The sequence below is a fragment of the Phlebotomus papatasi genome, chromosome 2 (assembly GCF_024763615.1).
Source record: "Phlebotomus papatasi isolate M1 chromosome 2, Ppap_2.1, whole genome shotgun sequence".
NCBI lineage: Eukaryota > Metazoa > Arthropoda > Insecta > Diptera > Psychodidae > Phlebotomus > Phlebotomus papatasi.
Genome location: NC_077223.1, coordinates 63,749,050 through 63,769,703, shown reverse-complemented (window position 1 = coordinate 63,769,703; position 20,654 = coordinate 63,749,050). Strand labels below are relative to the sequence as shown.

Genomic DNA, 20,654 nt, shown 5'->3' with positions numbered 1-20,654 from the left:
AGACGACATTTTACTGTCCTTTGAGAAAAATTGATTAAAAAATCTTCCTAAAGCTTCCTTAAAAATATATTTTGAGGATTTAAAAAATTAGATTTTCCATAACGCTTTTAATGTCTTTCAGCGATTTTTTTAATTTTTTATAGGTTTTTAATCTGAATAAATGATTTTGGATTTCTTAGAAAGGTCATAAGATCCAACAAAAAATATTTTAAGATAGTCCTTTTGTGGTAGAATAATTGCCGCGGTAGAATAAATGCCTAGCTAATCAGCTAGGCATTTCCAATCTCTCTTTTTTTTGGTCTGGCCTCTTTCTTCTCAGGAGTTACCGCAAAGATCTCAAATGATTTGTTAAAGTGTAAACCAGATTAAGAGATGACAATAAATTCAATTCAAATTCAAATTCAAATTCAAATTCAAATTCAAATTCAAATTCAAATTCAAATTCAAATTCAAATTCAAATTCAAATCTAAATTTAAATTCAAATTCAATTCAAACTTATTTTAATTCAAATTCAAATTCAATTCAAAGATGGTTAAAATCGCCTTGGGTAAAGATATCCTTAAGGTGAGCATAAATCTTAATGTTTTCGAATTATTTTTCGTCTTACCCCTTTTTTTATTTTTTTTTTATTCTTCAAATATCGTATAGAGAATAGGGGGAAACGGCCCCTCCCTGCCCCCGCTCGCTACGTCCTTGTTGGATTGTTACTGTTGAATTGGAATAGGATACTTTAAAACCAGAAATATTAAAGAGGACCCAATGGATAAAAATATATATCTTACAACTCAAAAAAACATATAAAATATTTAAAAGAGTTTATGAATATTTAATTATTCATGAGGGCCTTATGGTGTGTAGGAGCTCCGTCAGCATTGCCACTTTGCTACCCCTTATATCCGCCACAGGGTGCAAAGTCATCCGCATCCACGGTATGCAATAGATACAAATTAATTAAGAAAGCATTATATTAAAGTCGATTTTTAAGCATTACACGAAAGGTCTTTTGCATCTACTCAAGTAAAATTACTAAATTGAAAACTCTATAATGATGTGCTTGAGGTTTAAATATGTAAATGAAAATATTGAGTTTTATACTATGTGTCGCTTTTAGAGCAAGAGTGAGCTTCTGTAATAAGGAAAGGCAAATACGATAGTCCCTTTTACTTCTAAACGTTTCGTATATCAAAAACTTTTCTTCAAAATCACTTTTCTTTAATACCTTATGGTCTTGACTTCCCGCTACTTTTACAAAGTGTAATTAAATGTATATTCTTGCACATATATTTTGAAGACCAAACTTGTTTTTTTGTTGTTCAGAACAAAACCGTAAACGTAAACTTAAGAAGAAATCCACAGGCATTCTAGTGCAGCAATATTCAAATGGTTATAGTATTACAGTCAACTTTTCTAGAAAAAAAAATAGTTTTTTTTAACCTTTAAACAAAATTATAAAAGTTTCTATTGAAATTTCTTGAAACTTTTTCTCCTATTTAGCCACAAATTTGTATTCTAAAGTTGCTGTTGCACATTTGAAAACTTTCACAGTACGGTATTTATTTCAAATTGTTGTTAAAGTCTTACAACTTGTGTTTACCATTTTACAAAGTATGAGGTATAATTACGCTGGTTGTGGGATATGTTATGTATACTATGTGAGGAGTGGAGGCTTTTGGTGCAGCAATAACAATTTTCCTTCTTACCTTTCTTCATCCCATTCCAGCTGTTCTCATCGAGGAAAATCGATTTTTCGTCTTTCACAAGTACGGAGCTGCAATCTATGAACCTGGTGCATGTCGTCTTGTACATCAGATTCAGGGTACAGACATCATACCTGGTACTCAGGATACTGTTTGTGGTTTGAGTGGATTGGGGTGTTCATGGGGCAGGGCTATTAATATTGGAACGCGTTATATCTACGTCAGTCAGCCCTATAGAGATCGGGTTTTGATCATTTCTACCCTTCAGATGGTCGTAGTGGATGTTATAGCTACTGACCGGTATCCAGTTGAGCTTCATTTTGTGCCACATTTGGATCAGGTCTGGATTCTCAATTGGCGTCGTTCAGATACTCCCTATTCGAAAACTCTGCAAGTAATTCGGGATGCTGGACAGAAGAAACGCCATCAGGCAACTCATCCCCAAATGAAGAGCGATACCGAAGTTATAAGGGATTTCTTTGTACCTACCGCAGATTTTGAACCCCTAAATTATGCTTTTAACTATGGCTATGTCACTCACCAGAATACAATGGGACTTCAGAAAATTGACCTCAATACCTTTCACTATGTGAGGTATATTGATCTCTCATCCTATGCCTGTTTGCCCTATTCTGTCACCTTCTCAGCCTACTATGGCATCGTAGTAATTGCTTGCATTGAACCGGACACCAACACTTGGCGTGGACAATTGATCCTCGATTATCTGACAGATTCGGTTATGGGTACAAAGCCTGCTATTCATGGAGTAGCACGTATCTCACCCAATTCCAGACATATCGTCACCACTTTTGTAGACAACAATGCCGGAACAACGCTCACCGTGCAGCAAATAACATCGAGTGGCCTGCAATTCTCCTTCGATGTTAAAACCACACTCAATATCAGCGATGTGACTTTCTATGAGAGTCAAACGACCCATGGGTATGACTTGTTTGCCAGTGCCAGCGACAAAGAGGACATTCTGTATTTGAATTTGGACTCAGGTATGTAAATTTGTGAATGCTTTTGACGTTTGTGAGCAGGGATGATGATGACCCCCTAAGGATTATTCACACATTCATTTAATATTAAATTTGGGCAAATGTATGTCACAATATTTGCGTTTTAAAGTGAACATCTGAGTAAATTTATTATGCGTACAAACTATTTGTTTTAAACACATGTGAAATTTTGTGTTATATCAATTGCAAAATTATAAGCTGGCTTATATGAGACTGATTTCTGTGGTAAAATTTTAATAAATAATTAATCTGCGTTTGATAAAGTTAATTGTGCGTCATCGGAAACAAAAGAAAGCATACACATGAAATTTAAAAAAAAAAATATTTTTGTATTTTTTTAGTGTTAAAAGACACTTTAATCTTTAATTACATTTGGTAAGATTACTTTGGCGAGAATATCAAAGCTTTAAATTTAGTCGAATTTAGAGCAAACAAAAACTTTCTGAGCACTCAAACAAAGTTGTGATTTGTGTAACTCAATTAGATAAAAGTAACAGTCCAGCCCCCCAATTCCGATGTCCGTCACGAAATTTATCCAGATTTTTCGGAATGGTGGTTGTGTGTGTGAAGCCGCTTCAGCTCATATTTTGTGCATTTTTGAGCAAATTATTCACATTTAAACACAGAAACACCTTTCACAAGATGAAAATTGTTGTGATTTGATTTACTAAAACATTAAATTCGCGAAAAACTAGAGAAAAATCCGTAAAATTCAACGCTTGTTCAATGAGTCTGTCATTTCTCAATCATGCCATTGCTCTCGCTCGCACTCTCTCATTCACTCTTTATTTGCGGGATATTTTCAAAATCATTTCCGTTAGATGGTTAGATACACAATTTTATCAAATCACTCAAATTTTAATTTCTTTGCTACAAGTTTGATCCAAGGCAACAAAATATTTTTTTAAATGATTTTTCAATATGAATTTATTAATGCTTTGGGTGTTTATTTAACAATCTCGTTATTACTGTAATACCTAAAGTGTTTTTTTTTTTCTAAAACACAATGCAATAAAATTAAATCCTTTCTCGTGAGACGGAAGTAGATGATTACTTCTGTGGTCCTTTTGGTGTTTCATGAACATATATTCTTCAAAGACATTTATGGAGGAGTACCACTTTAAATTTCTGAGATATGTTCAGGTGAAAATTCTCAAGAAATGAATTGACTTGTTTGTTTAAACTCATATTATTATATTAATAACTATTCATTGCAGGACATTGGTGTCCAGAATCTAGGAATGATTTGTGAACGTGAATTCAAGGAAAAATTCCCTAGAACAAACAATTTCCTTATCACTTAGTTTTTCCTGTGTTTTCCTCGATTTTCCTTATAAATTCTTGAAAATTTTTCAAACTTACGAATAAAGCTGTATGGGACAACTTGTGTCCTTCACGTGAATATTTTCTTGAAGAAAAAGCTAGGATCACTGAATATTATAGGATCGAGAAGGACACTGTTAACAATATGGTAAAATATGAACAAAAAAAACGTCTTAAAATATGAATATGACCCTAAATTATTTGAAGCGCGTTTTCGGTCAAGGAAATAGATGTAAAAATATATTCACAGTGATGACCTTTGTACTGTCTTATATAAGAAATGATGCAGGTTGTATGAGAGAATAAAAGAGAAGATTGTACAGATATCATCACCGTGTTATATATTCCTAAATTATTTGATTAGAATTTCTTTGAACACCTTAACTTTTTAGTATTTATGATCTTCAGTGACTTTGCTCTTTTTTCGTAAAGAAAATAAGTAGTCCTGCGCAATCCTTTTCGTGGATTCGAATGGTATTCAGGTATTTATGAGGAAAATGAAGAAAATTATAGAAAAAGACATGGCAAATCGTCCCGGCTTTGCGGAGTGCTCGAACTCACGGAAAAGAGCTATCCGTGTATCATCTTTTCGCATGCTTTTTGGGTACATACCGCATTACTACCGATTAAATTAATTGATAAATTAAAAAATAAACCATTCAAAAATAAGACACTGCTTAAGAAAGTAGGTTTTAAAATATCTTAGCATGAGTAACAAGCATACGAACAAATTAAAAAGTAATATACGCGAAAAAAATCCTAATTTAAGCAAATCGATTGAAAATAGGCCGTCCAAAGTGATTATAAACATTCATATTTGAAAATTCGATATCGAAATGGTTTTTGAACACAGGCGTCCCATAAGTATAAGAAATTAAAAATTAAAATATAAGAAAGTGGTTGGTTCTAGGGCAGTCTTCTTTGAATTGTCTTCCAAGAAACGTGTCTGTACACCAACATCCTATTAAGTACCATTATTGAGGTAACATGAACTTAATAAAAATAATTCTACCCATTTCTTGAGAATTTTCACATTAAAATATCTTAGAATTTTGACGTCCGAATCATATAACCATATTACACAAATGAGTACCTTCGTGAGATATGTTCAGGAGGCACCAAGAAACCCCAAAGTGTTCATCGATAATCATTTCAATTTTTCATCGTGGACAGTGTTATTTATAATTATAAATCATAGTATAAATTAAATATAAAACAATTTTAACAAATATTTTTTGTGCACTAAACCGCGAAATTTTCACATAAAATGCATTTATTTTTCCAATTCGCGACCTCCAGGAGCTCGCGAGATAAAATTCGCGGGATATTCATAATAACAGCAATTATTCCGCTTTTTGTGCACTACTACACATGCCATCCCGCTGAGAGCGCCACACTCTTTATCCGTGTCCACTCATACAGAGTGAAGACTCTGTGTATGATGTGTATTTCTATTTCGCAAAATCGGGAAAATTTTGGCGGGATAGCAATGTGACGGCGTCAGAATTGCATCACAGACTTCGATAAAGCACAATGTTTATATTTTGCTACAACTTATTTTGACTTTCTGTATCTCGTATTTATTTACACAGATGTTTTTTTTTTATTTAACAGAAAACAAACTGAAATAAATATACACTACTAATAAAATTATAATAATAAATAATTAATAATTTTAACTCTAAGCTTTTTGGAGACTTTCATCACGGAACACAAATTAGCTCTTAAAGGTTGATTTACAGGAGACTCTCGCTAATTCGGATTTTCTCAGATCGGGCTACTTTTTAATTCGGGCGGCAGTTAAATTTGCAAAAAGTTTGTTGACGTTTTCTAAGTTAGACTATGATTTCTCGAATTAAGCAAATATGTCCAAATTTTTCACGGTTTGTCTTAGTTTTGATGTGAAGATTTAATGCAATTCACAATAAGTACGAGTAACCACTGAGAAAAAAAATGGGGTGCAATTAACTTTTTTTCCTCATAACCCTGACACTTTTTAGGTGTAAAAATATATCAACATTTTTTAATGTTAATTTTACACCTTTTTTAAGGGTAAAATTAACATGAAAAAGGATAACTTTAACCCTTAATATATCTAAAAAGCATAATATTTACACCGATTTCGGATCAATACTGCAGGGTAAAATAAACATTTCCAGAATGTTATTTTAACTTTTTCGGATTTCTCTCAGTGACTAAACTTAATATGAGTGCGCAAATGAACAAAAAATCGTTGCATTTCAAATAGTTTGATGCGCGAATTTCTCACTATTTCGGATAACATTTTGGTCCCAAATGCCCGAATTTGAGAGAGTCTACTGTAAATCTTTATTGCTCCGATACACCCTTACTTTTAAAAGCAAAAAAGCACGTGTAGAACTATCCCAAGAAGGGTTCAGATCTACCACCCCTCCCTTCTGGGATGAAAACTCAAAATTGCACGTTGATATAATTTTTATTTCGTGGAAAACTGAGTTATTTTCTAGCATTTTGAATATCCTTGATGTAATAGCGAAGAATAATACGAGATATAGGGTCGAAGGAACGTCTGTTCGGCAGTTCGCAGTCAATGCCTATTGACAATTTCATCAAAATATTTATATTCATGTATATAAAAAATACGAGTAATATGACGTTTTTCCCGTAATCTAGTTTTTCCTATTTATAATTCCATATCCCATATCCTAAAAATGGTACAGAATTAGGTTCCAATTGGGTTCCAATAGGCACTGACCTGTTAAAGTGCCCATAAGGTAAAGTATCCTTTATTCGACCGGTTCCTCTATTCGACCGGTAGATTTATTTATTCAATTTAATTATATTTGCTATAATATTTTGTGTATGATCTAACATTAATAGGTCAATTATTCTTTAAATAATACGAATCAGTGACAAATTCATAGAAATTGTTGAAATTCACCATCAAATATTCAAAAATTGACCCACCGGTCGAATAGAGGAACCCGGTCGAGTAAGGGTACTTTACCTTAGGTGTTTTTTTTTTTTCACCCTATAACATTTTCCTAAAATTTATATTATTTTCAGAGCGTCAATTCTAACTCGCACTTTTCAAAAAAAAAAGTTAGGTACATAAGGGAGGGCTTCATAAATCATAATTCGCACTCACTCTAGTTTCGAACAGTTCATATTTTTCCCATATTCCTTTAATGAATCCAATCTATTTTTTCAGAAAATTTGTGACTTAAGAATAGATAATAAAATTTATTGCCACTAGGCCAGATTCATTAAACAAATATAGGAAAAATATGAAGTCTCAAAGTCTTTCCCTAGTTGATAAATTTTTAATTTTTGAAACTCTGCACAACTCTGTCACTTGCAAAATCAAAAGAAAACGTTTAATGTGTTGAAAATTTTGTGAAATTCTCAAAAAGTTTTTATGAAATTTTAGATTTTCATGATTCCCTTAACTTACCCAAAAACAAACCTACAACATTAAACGATGGGATTTTAGTTTTCGAGATTTCGGTTTTTCAAAATTCTGACTTTTGGGATCTTGGCTTTCGAGATTTCGACCCATTCTGGATTTTAGCTTTCAGGATTTTGGCTTCTCGGGATTTTGGTCGGCACCGGGAAGAATAATAGGTAACATTTCTCTTAACCCTTACGCATAACTGTTATAATGATATCACATGCTATTCAAAGTCTTACGAAAATAAGTAATTTTTATACATATCACTAAAATATTCTCTATTTCTTTATTTTTATTTTCTATAATAAAATTAACTGACTTTCGAATTTAAAGAATTTAACGATACTACCTATGCGAACTTTTGAAACCTCAAGAAGGGAATTTTTCAAAATCACACATGTTTTCACTATCACATTGTTTAATATATTTCAGGAAGGTTCTAACAAGAACTTCGGTATTTTCCAAATGCAATTTGTATTTTCGTAAATTTTCTTTTATTATTATTGTTATTTTTTATTTTTAGAATTATATGTGAATTTTTAATCGATTTAAGGTTGCATCATCATCATTTTCAACCGCTTATCTCTATAGGGGTAGCGGTTTTTCACATCAAATTTGGTTTAATTTATGTTTGTAAAACAGGACTTAGTTTTGAATTTAGCAGAAATGAAATTCTAGATCGATATCGATTATTCAGAATGAGGCGATGAGACATGGCGGCAAAATCACCATAGGGTTTTTTAAAATTTCCCATATTATCACCTTTATTAATATTAGCATCGCAAAAACTACCCGAACGTAAACCTCTAGAATGCGAGGCATTTATCTCAGTTTTTTTTTTAGTTCTGTTCTGATCTTGAACTCTAAATTTTCCATATGACGGAAACGAGCGGACAATGGAGGCTGTTATGCTCTCGAATATAACAACAAAACATTGTTTTTAGACAATTTTGTATTGTGGCGAATTTCTGTAACGGTGCCGAATCCTGTTGGCACATCCACTGTTTCTTACCTAAATTTTTGCGTGCTTCAGAGCTCCTTCCACGACACCCAGACATAAGTCATCATATCATATATTATATATCGACGGTTCCATTCCATACTATGCTATCTCATAATGACAACTTTTCAGGGGAGCCAAAGTTGGCAATTTCCTATGCTGCCCGTGTATTTTTTTTTTTTTTGAAGTCTCAAATATCTCGTTACCCGAACGTCAGATGACCACCAAATTTTCATCAGTTGTAGATCTCGGTCTCAGGACCAACATATCCCTCGGAGTAATATAATGCTAAGTCGATTTAGCATAGTATGGAATGGAGCCGTCGATATATATATGTATGTATATATAAATTACATATTGGCAATTTTTGTGTCTCTGATTAAAGAGAAAAAGTGTATTGTACGAGATAATTGGTTCTGTTCATGGTTAAACTTTTAGTTTTAATCTGGCAGTCGGTCATTTGAATAAACAGTAGGGGAATGTAGGCAGGCTTCGCACGTGTGAGCTTTCGAAGCTCGTAATTTCTTAGCCATAAGATATATAATTATTAAGCTCATAAAACGAGATGAGAAATGGTAGGTCAGCTATTTGCAAACAAAAAGAAAATTCGCATCGTTTGAAGGCTCACTCTGTGCGAACCATGCCTACATTCCTCTAATTAGAAACAGTTTTTAGAACGAAAATTCCTTGTTTGAGCTAGTGTTAAAACACGAGTGTATTTTAACACAATTCCCTTCTGGTTTAACAGTTTTCAATCGATGCTTGTGTATGTATATAAAACCCTTCAATCACTGTAAAATACACATTTCTGTTTAATTTTTAATTTCCAGGGAATAGTTCGTATAGTCTGTGAAATCATACAAACTATAACTAATGAGAGAATTTGAAATGGAATGATGGAATATGATTTTGCATTATGCAATGATTGCATATGAAATTCTAATGTAAAAATCCTATCCCTGCTTGCAAACCCTATTCTGAATATGTTATGCTGCAAAATAAATATGTATTGTCTTTCATAAAATAGGCAAGGTGGAAATGATAACAGGAGTCGGTCCGGGTGCACCTCAACTTCAACAACCAACACCAATTTTCAAATGGGGCAACTCCATGCGATCAATTAAGTCTTCAGGTAATCATAAATAAAATTATCAAAAATATATTTTCACTTGATCCCTTCATGTTGAACACGTTTTATGGAAGTGAATGGAAAAGAGTTTTTTTTTGTCATGAAAAACGTACTAAAATCATCTTTATTGAGTACCCTGTTCAATTGCACACTTATCGTATATACAAGCAATTTTCCAGTAGATGGGATTTTCTCCCCAAAATATTCGACCTGTGACTCAATAGGATGAGCGAATTACTCGCAAAATAGTGGCAATAATAGTAAAAGCGTCTCATACTTTTATTGCCATCACGTAATATCACTAAATTGTCACTCAACCCACAATTTCTCCTTCGTGTCTTGCATAAAGTCGCACACCCCATTCAATAGTATTCGAAAGGCTATAGAGAGAGTGATTGACTTAATGAATTTATTGATTTCATTTTCAACAAATGAGCCGAACATTTTCCTCATAAATCCCCCATTGAACACGCTTTCATATGAGACAAGGTGGTACGTGGAAGGAAGAATGGCATCGAGTAAATTGATGGCCAATATTTCACGGAAATTTCCAATTAAATTTTATCTACAAAAAAATATACTTCAATATAGACTGAGAATTTTTTATGCTCAACTCAAAAAGTCACAGGTATTTGATTTTTTTACACACCTCACGATCCATACAATACATAATAGAACGTAGGTATAACTTTTAAAATAATGTTTTTCTCCCTTTGTTTGATAAACAATCTACCCAGATTGATAAAGTTCAGAGATTGTTGATATGTACTTGAGACGCCCATTGATTTCGCGCTCAATAAAAAAAGCCACATCATATCACTCAGGAATGTGACTTGGAATCTTATCGCAAGACTCTTCAAATACCCTTTAAATAAAGACTAATTACAACTGGAGTAATTGTTGGAGTGACACATTAAATTAAAATGATTTTATCTAAAGTGCGTCAGAAAAGCTTTTCTCTCTCTCTTAAAATTTTATTGTCAGAAAAGTGTGAGAAATTTAACGAATAAACCAACAACAAAATTCTACATAACACAGTAAAATGTGTTGACTAAATTTAAATAATTTTGTTGCTCGAACTCAAAGACTGCCTCCGATGCTTCTATTATTGAGTTTATTTCGAAATGCAACCCATTGTACCATGCACTGGTGAATCTCGGGAAACCTTGCCTGGTGGTTTGTTCCTGAGATAAATTTTCTCTGCGCTTTATAACCCTCTTTCCACTTTTCGCCAAATATCTTGACTAAACAGAAAGTCTGGCTAAATTTCAATTTTATTTCGAAATGTTTCGAACTCGACTGTCACAATTGTGAGTTCGAATACTGCCCGGTACAAATCGTTAAAGCGTCTGGAGAGAGATATTTCTTAAACATATCGTCGGTTGCGGCTACCTCTGTCGTATCTGCATTTCTTTTGTGTCAGCATTTCACGCAAGAGGGGACGTCTGTATTATAGTTGCTCCGAATGCAGATACGAAACAAAGGCAGATACGACAGAGGTAGCCGCAACCGACGATATTGTAATCTGAATTAAAATTTGGAAACTATAAAATGTACGTAATGGGAAAAATAGCCCGGTATATCAAAATAAATAAATAAATGTTTCGAACTTCAGTCAGACGACGACGTTTGAATTCTTTTTAAATATTCGTTCATCATTATCTTATTAGATCTTGAATTCTTTTCACATAAACATTGCACTTTCGTGGAATAACTGTCAATCAGAAAACCGTTTATGCTTGAGATTTCGAAACACTTCATGTTCCTTTATCTCACGTATAACATGATATATGTACCAAATACTCACTGAGAAATTTAAAAGCAATAAAAAAAATCAGTTAACAGTCTGAATGCCAAATATTCGAAAACAACCATGCAGAGCTTTCAAAAAGGGTGATTTATCGCGCCTGAATATAGGTAAACTACAGAATGGGTGTAAACACAAGTAGATTTTGATTGTCTAATAGTGTCTTGGATAAAAAGGAAATGGAACTCTATTTGCACAAAAAGTCGTTGAAGTTCGAAGAATTCAAATTCAATTTCGAATTTTCATACTAAATTTTCGAACAAGGTGGGGAAAATTTATCAAATATCACACTAAAAAGCGGACAAAAGAGTTACTCAGTGATTATGGAGTGATTAAATAATGGGACAAGAACAGTAAGCGTCGTTGTTCTGTTTGTTCTCCACAACGATGTGAAGACCGACACATTTTGACACTTGAGAACTTCGAAATTCGAACAGGATGTACCACAGCCACATTGCGGAATTATCATGAAAGTCTCTTTTTTTGGCTTTTCAAATAGATTTTCGAATTTTTCAAGATCTACTTGTGAATGGTAAGAATTAAGATCAATGCGAAACTTTTATTTCGAAATTGAGGTATTGAATCAAAATCCCTCCATTTAGATGCTCCATGGATACCAATTGTCTATTTTTCCATCCTTCTGTTACTAACCTAGGAACCGAACGGTAAGAGATATCAATTTTCGGTTTTCAGTCACCCCCTCTCCCTCATAAGTGCAATTTTAAATGGGAATATTTCAAAATGCACCCAATGTGCTTCACATACCAATGTATCTTAAATTAGAACGATTACACGTCTCGAGCTAAAATATCTCTGCTGTCTATTAAAACTCTCCAAGTGTCTCTTGTCTAATGGCCTCTACACACTAGAGAAATTTCTGACCATATATTGAAGCAAATTCCTTGTCTAGTCCGTAGAGGCCATAAATCACAAACATATGTCAAACTTTTCTGTTTTTTATTTTAAAATGTTGGGAAATAAACAGATGAGTGTTTTATTACCCAAATAGCAATTTGGAGTAAGATTACCGTTGGATGTATGTATTCTGGATTCCAAAAACGGGCACTATGACGGTCGTCAGAGAGTCGAATAACGAAAAGTGGGGAATAATATGACGGTAATTACGGAAATCATTTAGCGTCATAATAACTCTGAGATTACCCGCCCATGACTAAAATATGACGCTGACTTCCAGTGTCCCTATAAAAAATCTTCCCCTCACTGGGTATATCTGAGGGGAAATTTCACTTATCAAATGGCATATAGAATTACTCAATGCTGTGAAGCCGCAAAGTAGTTGGTATTTTCGCGGGTTTTCTCAATAATATTATATTGTGCATTGGGAGCAAAAGCTCCTCCGGTAGAAAAGTGTATTGTGATTCATAAAAAGACAGTGCCGAGAAAAATTAAACGAAAATTAGACAGTGTTTTGCATTATAAATACATGGACAATTTTTTTGGAAAATGAAATTTTTATGGTTCAGGAGTTTGCTCCAGTTTCTGGAGTGTTCTGTGATAAACACTTATTTGTGTCGAAAAGATCCATTTAGTGAAAATTTTAAAATTTTCGAGATATCGGATGGCTCATTCAGCACTAGTCGAACGGTAAAAATCTTTGTAAATGTGAGTAGGGTGAGTAGTGAATTAGGGAAAAATTAGAGAAATTTACATAGAACGTAGTAGATAACGATCGAAAATGCGAAGAATTGTTGAGAAAATAGTGTCTCCGATGGTAGTACAATACAAAGTTGTGAAGTGCACTGGATGTCTTCATTCAAAGTGCATACGTCGATTTCGTACCTATGCAATATAGAGAAGAACGCAAAAAGCTTTCTTTTTGGCGCGTCATTTTTTGTACGGAAAAATACCGTCATTTGGAGTCACTTTTGTTACTGCATGGTAGAGTAAATTTTAGAAGCGTAAACTAACCTTTATATTACTAATTCAATCTTGAGTAATGCTGTGACTAAAATTCGACGCAAATACGACTAATTTTTAAGATTCCAATTAGGAGTAATTTTTTGACCATTTCTTGTACACCAAAAACCAGTCATTTTTGAGTCAGAGTATTTTTTTGCGGATTGGGTACCACCAATTTCAATTTTAAAAATTGAAAAAGAAATACAAATAATCCCGGGATTATGCACATTTCCAGAACCAAAACAAAAATCACACACGTAATGATATTATATGCTCCTAAACAAATTACATATAGTCAAGTGTGCTAATCCGGGCACTTCGCTATCTGGATCGTTTATCACTAATCCACTTAAAATAATATTTTTATTTCCGTAATATAGTCACTACAGTAACATAATATAACTATTCAAGTTTGAGAAAAAGCAAAAATAATATTTTTATCCATTAAATAAATGAGTGTAATCGACTCATTTCAATCTTGTGCCAGCTGGGTTCTTCACTAAAAAATTTCTAGTCAGTGATATTTTCGCTAATGACAGCTGGTTGATTGAAAACATTTATTGTTTTTTTCTTTGTGGAAAAAGTATTTTAAATCCAAAGGTTTAATTAAAAGTGAATTAGCGAAAAGGCGACCCAGTTAGTGCATGTTGACTTATTTCAATATTATCATTATTTTATAAATTTTCTTTAATATTTTTGATAATTTCTTTTTATATTATGTTTCTGAATGAAACAGTGAATAATTCTATGGATTTAGAAGAAGTAAAAAAGAATTTAATCAGTCCAAAAACAAGCGTTTAAGTAGCACTCTTCGGAAAACGATCCAGTTACCCCACCTTACTATATGTGAAGGAAATTGTTTTCGAATAATTACAGAAATGCCGTAATGTATGCAAAACATTTTCCTCGCCCATTTTTCGGCTAATTTACGGCGCTAACGTTTATGAGAAATGAATTTCAAATTTATTACGTAAAAAAAATTTATACAATTAGGAGTTTATTTGCATACAGTTAGGTTGCGCTGATAAAAGCATAATCTCAGAACCCTCTGTAATATGCATGATAAAAATATGAAAAGAATATTAAAATAAAATACCTATCTACCTTTTACGAAAAGCGTGTTGTGCAGGATTTCATGTTTACGTTATCACTGGTTTAAAGAAATATTCTATTTTTATTTCACATTTTTCTGGTTTATATTAATTAACTAAAGGAAGGCCCTCAGACTTCTCACACACTCTGGCTTCGAACACTTCATATTTTTTTTTCACACAAATATTTTTTTTTTGTACAAATTTTGAAAGTCTTTCCATAGTTCAAAAATTTTTAATTTTTGAAAATTGAAATTTGTAATAAAATTAAATTAATTAATTAATTTAATTCAATTTTTAATTAAATTTCATTCTACAAAGGACGCTTCACAAATTCGATATCTTCGGTAAAGCTACACAGTAAAAACCCGTTGGTATTGAATAGTTTTAATAATTTGAAATATTGTGTAATATAGTAGTAAAGTTTTTTATAGTGTGAAAAAGCTCTCTAACTTTTCTACTGAACTTTTCTTTTAAATGGAAACTTCAGTTAACTATATTCGTGAGATTTTATTCAATGTGTCATAATAATAAACTCTTAAAGTTTTAATTGCGCTTCGACTTTTGTCTCAATAAAATATTAAATAAAAAAGTTTATTGATTTTATTACAATGGCAAGAGACTATAATAAATTTGATTTCATCACATTTTAACAATAATAATGAATACATGTCAAAAACCAATTTAAAAAGCATAAAATTGCATTGAATTGAATTGAATTGAAAATATTTTCTTTTATTTATATTTTATCAAGCTCATTGTTATTGCATTATGAAATTGAAAATAAAAGTTAATCACTAATTAAGTTTCACTTTAAAATAAAACAAAAAGGCTTGAAAAACCGTCTCACTGAATTATTCCATTGGCGGTTTAAATCTGTCAACGCTATTTATTCAAAAACCTTTCTAATTCACCCATAATTGCCTTAATTCAGTGTGAAATATACTCTTTAAATTTTTAATTGTGTGGAAATGTATTTATTTTTTAAGTATAATTTAGTAAAATACGTTGAAAATTATTTGCAAAAAATAATGCAAATCATGGTCTTTTAAAAGTTTTGTTCATATATGAAATTTTCGATCGACAAGACCCTATCTTTCTTTATCACAAAATCAATGAGAATTTGAAGTTCATTTGAAATATTTAATGGGAATTTTCTCATTAAATATTCTCATTAATTTTCTCATTAATTAAATCCCATTTATTTCAAATAGGTAAAGAATGTAACGTACCTACCTACTCGTCCACTAAACATTCTTTTTCAAAATTGTTCGCTCACAAAGTAGAGAAAAATAATAGAAAGATATGGGCACGAAAATTGTTGAGTTTTAAATCTTATCACCTTTATGGCTGTAGGTGCAATTATACCAGGATTTTCTTTCTAAATTGCTCTGCTGGGGAATATCTATTTTTATTACCATAATTCCAATTACTTATTTGTTCATCATTTTAGCGCAATGACTAATTGCGATAGTCTGCAATTTGACACTTCACACAGCACCATACTATTATTGCTATATTAGGTGCTTTTCTCACACGTCTGTGTCAATTTAAGTCATCATTTACAGTACAGACAAATAGTACCAGATGGATGGTAATTAAATATGAGAATCAGAAAAAAATTGTTTGCGTAGAACACGAGTGAGAGTAGAAGACATTTGGCTTGTTACCTTGATGAGCAGTACAAAGAAATGGTATAGTTCATTAGTGGAACTTGCTTTTCTCTCACAAGATGGGAATTATCTGAATTATCGTAATAGATAGTATACAAAATCGATTAGTTCTATCGATTTTATCATACATTATATTGACAGAGAACTTAAACATTAGACTTAAGCTCAATAACTCTTATCTTTTATTATGTGACTGTAATATTTAGCTGCAACTTTTTGAATACCTTACTCTTTTATGCTTAACAAACAGGTTTTTTGTTATTTTTCTTTTTTAAATATCAAAGTATTCAGTTGCAGTCAGTGTCATATGAAAAACTATATTTAATATTTCATCATATTCTTCCTCCTATATTCGTTTCTAGTTATAAATTAGATTTTAAATACTGATGTATAACTTTCTATACATTATAAGAGAAAACAAATGGTTTTTTAAACAGCCAAATGTACCGGCTTTTATTGAAAAAAATTTTTTTTTGATTAATATTAAAAAAAATAGTGGTATAAGGATCCTTGTTTTGCGAAACACTGGAACTCGTGACTTTGATGATCATCTATACCCCAAAAGTATTTTCGCATTATTTGTCTAGCTAGATTAATAAATATATTAAATGGTTTTCCTAAGAAACTTGTGAGAAAAAAGGTCGAAAAGCCCAAACTTAATTATGAACATTTTGCACATGAGCGTACCAGACTTTGCGAACTGGTCGAAATCGTGACTTATGCTATACTTCAAAAGTAATTTCGCATCATTTACCATTATACAGGTTCTCTACCAATTTAAAACGATTCACGAAACACTCAAAAGACCCCACAAAATAATTTTAGGAGTAATAAACTTGATTTTCGGACAAAAATCATTTATCGGTTCATAAATACGCCTTAAGAGTAAAATGATTGAATTTCGGATAAAAATTAGTTATCGGTTATGAACAAGTAATGAATCGGTTTATTATCGATTGAAATCGGTTCAGTTTCATCGGAAATTCCAAGACCTTCCCAACGAGCCCAAACATGATACCATTCGGATAAGAAATACGCTTTCCAGAGCTTTTTAACCTTTGACCTTGACAAGCCGTTATTAGGAAAGATTCAAGGATATTTTCGTATCCCTTCTGACCAGTTAAGCGTGGATTATAGCCCGAATATTTTCCAAGAGAATTGATTGTTTTTATAGTTTTGAAAACCTTTCTATAGTGATTTCAGTGTTTTTTTTGTTGTTATTTTTATACTAATATAAATTATGCAAAGCTGTGCTATGTGTAGAGTATTGTGCAGTGATTAAATTAAACAAGTTGTAAATCTAAAATATCTGTTTTTATTTATTTTTGGGAAGTTTTTACACGATAGTTTTTGAAGTGTTCAATCGTTATCACTGGTTAATCAAAACATATTCCGGTTGTTATACTTCATCCGTTTTTATAATATTGGAATTAAAAATCCCAGGTGCCAGAGACAATTTCATCATCCACCATTGACGCCCGTGGAAAATCCTGTCCTTAATTAAGACCTATAACATTCAAATCTTAGTGATAGGGCCTAAAATAGTGCCTAAAGCTGGTTCTTAAACTAATGTCCCAGTGCTAGGCCCCCCCCCTTACCCTGTGTCAGATGGATAAGAACGAAATGTAATCTCTGAAATATAATTCAAAAATAAAAAAAAAATGGTACGACGCGTTTTAGAACAATCCCAAAAACATGGTTTTGGAGGGGAAGGGGAGGGGTTTGGGAAAATGAGAAGCATGTTAATGGTCGCAGGTTCAATTTATGAGGGGGATTGGGGTGCCCTTCATAAAATTTGACAATTAAGGACGCAGATTCATTCCGGCAATATCTCTGGACGATTTCCCATCTTTTAACTTTTTGTAACTTACCATTTTTAAACTAAATTATAAATTAACAGTGTGTCTTTGTTATCCATCCTCACTTTTCTATGAATTTATTGACCATTTAAAACTTTAGAAATGTGCAAACCCACCATTTGACTCACAAATGACGTAAAATCAAAATATAACCGGTTTACATTAAATTGGTTGAATTTTTTGACTATTTTGAATTAGTTTTTCAAATGAGGCAACAAACTTTTGACGCATCAAAAATGATCAACTTTTGAAAAACAATTATTTATTTATATGAAATAAAATTAATTACCCAAGCAGCAATTTTTTCTTAAAATAGTCTTGTAGAATTCCCTAAGTAAGGCACTATAGAACCAAAAATCTATTTATTTACTTATAACGCTCTTGCTTCCATCACTGAGATTACTTTAAGTAAAGTGGCGCACTCTTAAGGATCTTAAGAGCTGCTATAGGAATTTCAACAGAAAATTTTCACTTTAAGTCTTTTAAAAGTGCACTAAAAGACTTGTCTAATACTTGGTTCTATAAGGCAGCTATTTTGCTCCTTGGGTAATTGTTTTGAAATATATAAATAAGATCTGCGGATTACAGGGAACTCACTTGCAAAAACAAAAAATATAAAAAGTAATTTTTTCTATCATTTTTTTTTTAACTTGGTTTCTCAAGCAAACATTAGGCAATAAACTATTAACTTAAAATCGAGGGATTATACAGCTCTCTCTGTGTTGTTCGAGAAGTACAATAAATGATGAGCTTAAAATAACCAGTTCTTTAACGGTTCAGTCTTGTTAAAAATTCAAATACCTGATAATGAAGCAAAACTTATTAAAATTGGTTGAGTCATTTTTAGCCTTTTACCTTTAAAAAAGTTAAACTTTAAATAATTATAAATACGCCTGTCTCATTTCTTTTGCTAGCAATATGGTAGTATGAATCCGATGAAACGTAAATGACAAAAATGAATAAATAACACTGTGCAACGATGATTTTGTCGCCGGGTTCTCATGCTACTTTTTCTATTGCTAGGGTCAAATGATTTACGAAAATACTTATCATTTTGATTTCATTTGGATTTTGCGACTGGTATTTACGAAAAACGGTTTTTTCCGTTTTTTGATACTTGGGTGCCTATATCTCCGAATCTACTGCACCGATTTATTTCTCACTAAGGAATAATTTGTTTTCCTTTAGATGCCCGATAAATCCTCTGAACAGATGAAGTTCGTACAACCGACACCAGGGGCGCTGTAGTCCCATAAATGTCAGAAAACATGTAAAAATCGAAATTTGTAGCAACTTTGATCAAGAATATCTCGAAAACTAAAACTGTTCTTAACAATCTTATTTATGGGTTTGATAGAGAATTTTATTAGCTACATTTTTGTTCATATACAACTTTTTGCTCAGATTATTTTTTAGCCTCGAAATAGAGGTTCAAACGAAAAATGAGCACCCAGCCAACTAGAGAAAACCCTCATTATTTCACACATTTTGACTTTTTCTTTTCAAGTTGAGGTAAATGCAGGATATTTTCATACTTTTTCTAAATTGCATAAGTTTAATAAATATATACATATTTTTTCTTTTACATCGGAAAATTTCTTAGCCCAAGATACACAGTCTCAAAGATGGCGTGACGCGCTTCATATTTCACTTGTGATTTTTGACAAAAATTTTAAAGTGCTCTATTTCGGGAAGAGGCCAAGATATTTTTTGCTATTTTTTTTTTTAAATCTGACATGTAATTTTATTCTCTTTAAAGGCGTCTCCAAACTTTCCCCTATCATTGTAGGAAGCAACGTCAAAATAAAAAAAAGGCAATTTGTTTATGAAAATTGATTCTAGTGTATAGACACCATAAATCGACATACTTTTGATTTTTTTTAAATTAAAAAGTATATTATTAACATAAAAAACTACATTCCCTCAAAGAAAGAGGGTCCACTTTTTTGATGAACTACTTAATTTTTTTTTTTTTGGAAATTCCCCAAAACAATTGAGTAGTTAAACTCAAAAATGGATAGACTTCTTTTCAGGGAGTATAGCACCACAATAGTATTTACCAAAAGGAAAAATATTGAAACTTTTGGATTTGGTATTTAAAAGAAAAAAAAGTTCAAATTTTTTTTTTGGTAAAAACAAAAGTTTTTCACATTTTTAGTACATATACGCTATTTTTTTTAAAAATGTTTTAAACTTTGATCACTTTACTTTTCGAAAAAAATACAGTACGACTCCAATAGAGTCAACACATGTCATGTCTGCAATATTCTAAGTTATTTTTCTTGTTGAAGTTACTATTTCACTCATTCAAAATTGACTCAGATTGTTACTCGACAAAAGTAGTTTAAAAGTTTGACATTAAATTTGAAATTTTACATATTTTTACATATTTTTCACTGTGTTTGAAATTTTTAGGAATTAATACTATCAGAGTCGTACTGGACTTTTTATTTATATATTTCGCAATAAAAGTCTAAAACATTTTCAAAATAGAGTATATGTGCCAAATATATGTTAAAGTTTTGTTTTTGACAAAAAAAAATTTTTTGGACTCTTTTTTTTAAATACCAAATCCAAAAGTTTCAATATTTTTCCTTTTGGTAAATACTATTGTGGTGCTATACTCCCTGAAAAGAAGTCTATCCATTTTTGAGTTTAACTACTCAATTGTTTTGGGGAATTTCCAAAAAAAAAAAATTAAG

At 31.9% G+C, this 20,654-nt stretch overlaps 1 protein-coding gene across 1 annotated transcript in view; it reads left to right on the top strand.

The window, feature by feature from the left end:
- LOC129802353 (follistatin-related protein 5-like) overlaps positions 1 to 20,654 on the top strand; it is a 62,445-nt gene that overhangs the window by 20,395 nt on the left and 21,396 nt on the right. Inside the window, exons 4-5 of the mRNA XM_055848094.1 lie at positions 1,722 to 2,702; positions 9,501 to 9,605. Of these exons, the coding sequence (XP_055704069.1) occupies positions 1,722 to 2,702; positions 9,501 to 9,605 (1,086 nt within the window). The remainder of the gene's footprint in view (positions 1 to 1,721; positions 2,703 to 9,500; positions 9,606 to 20,654) is intronic.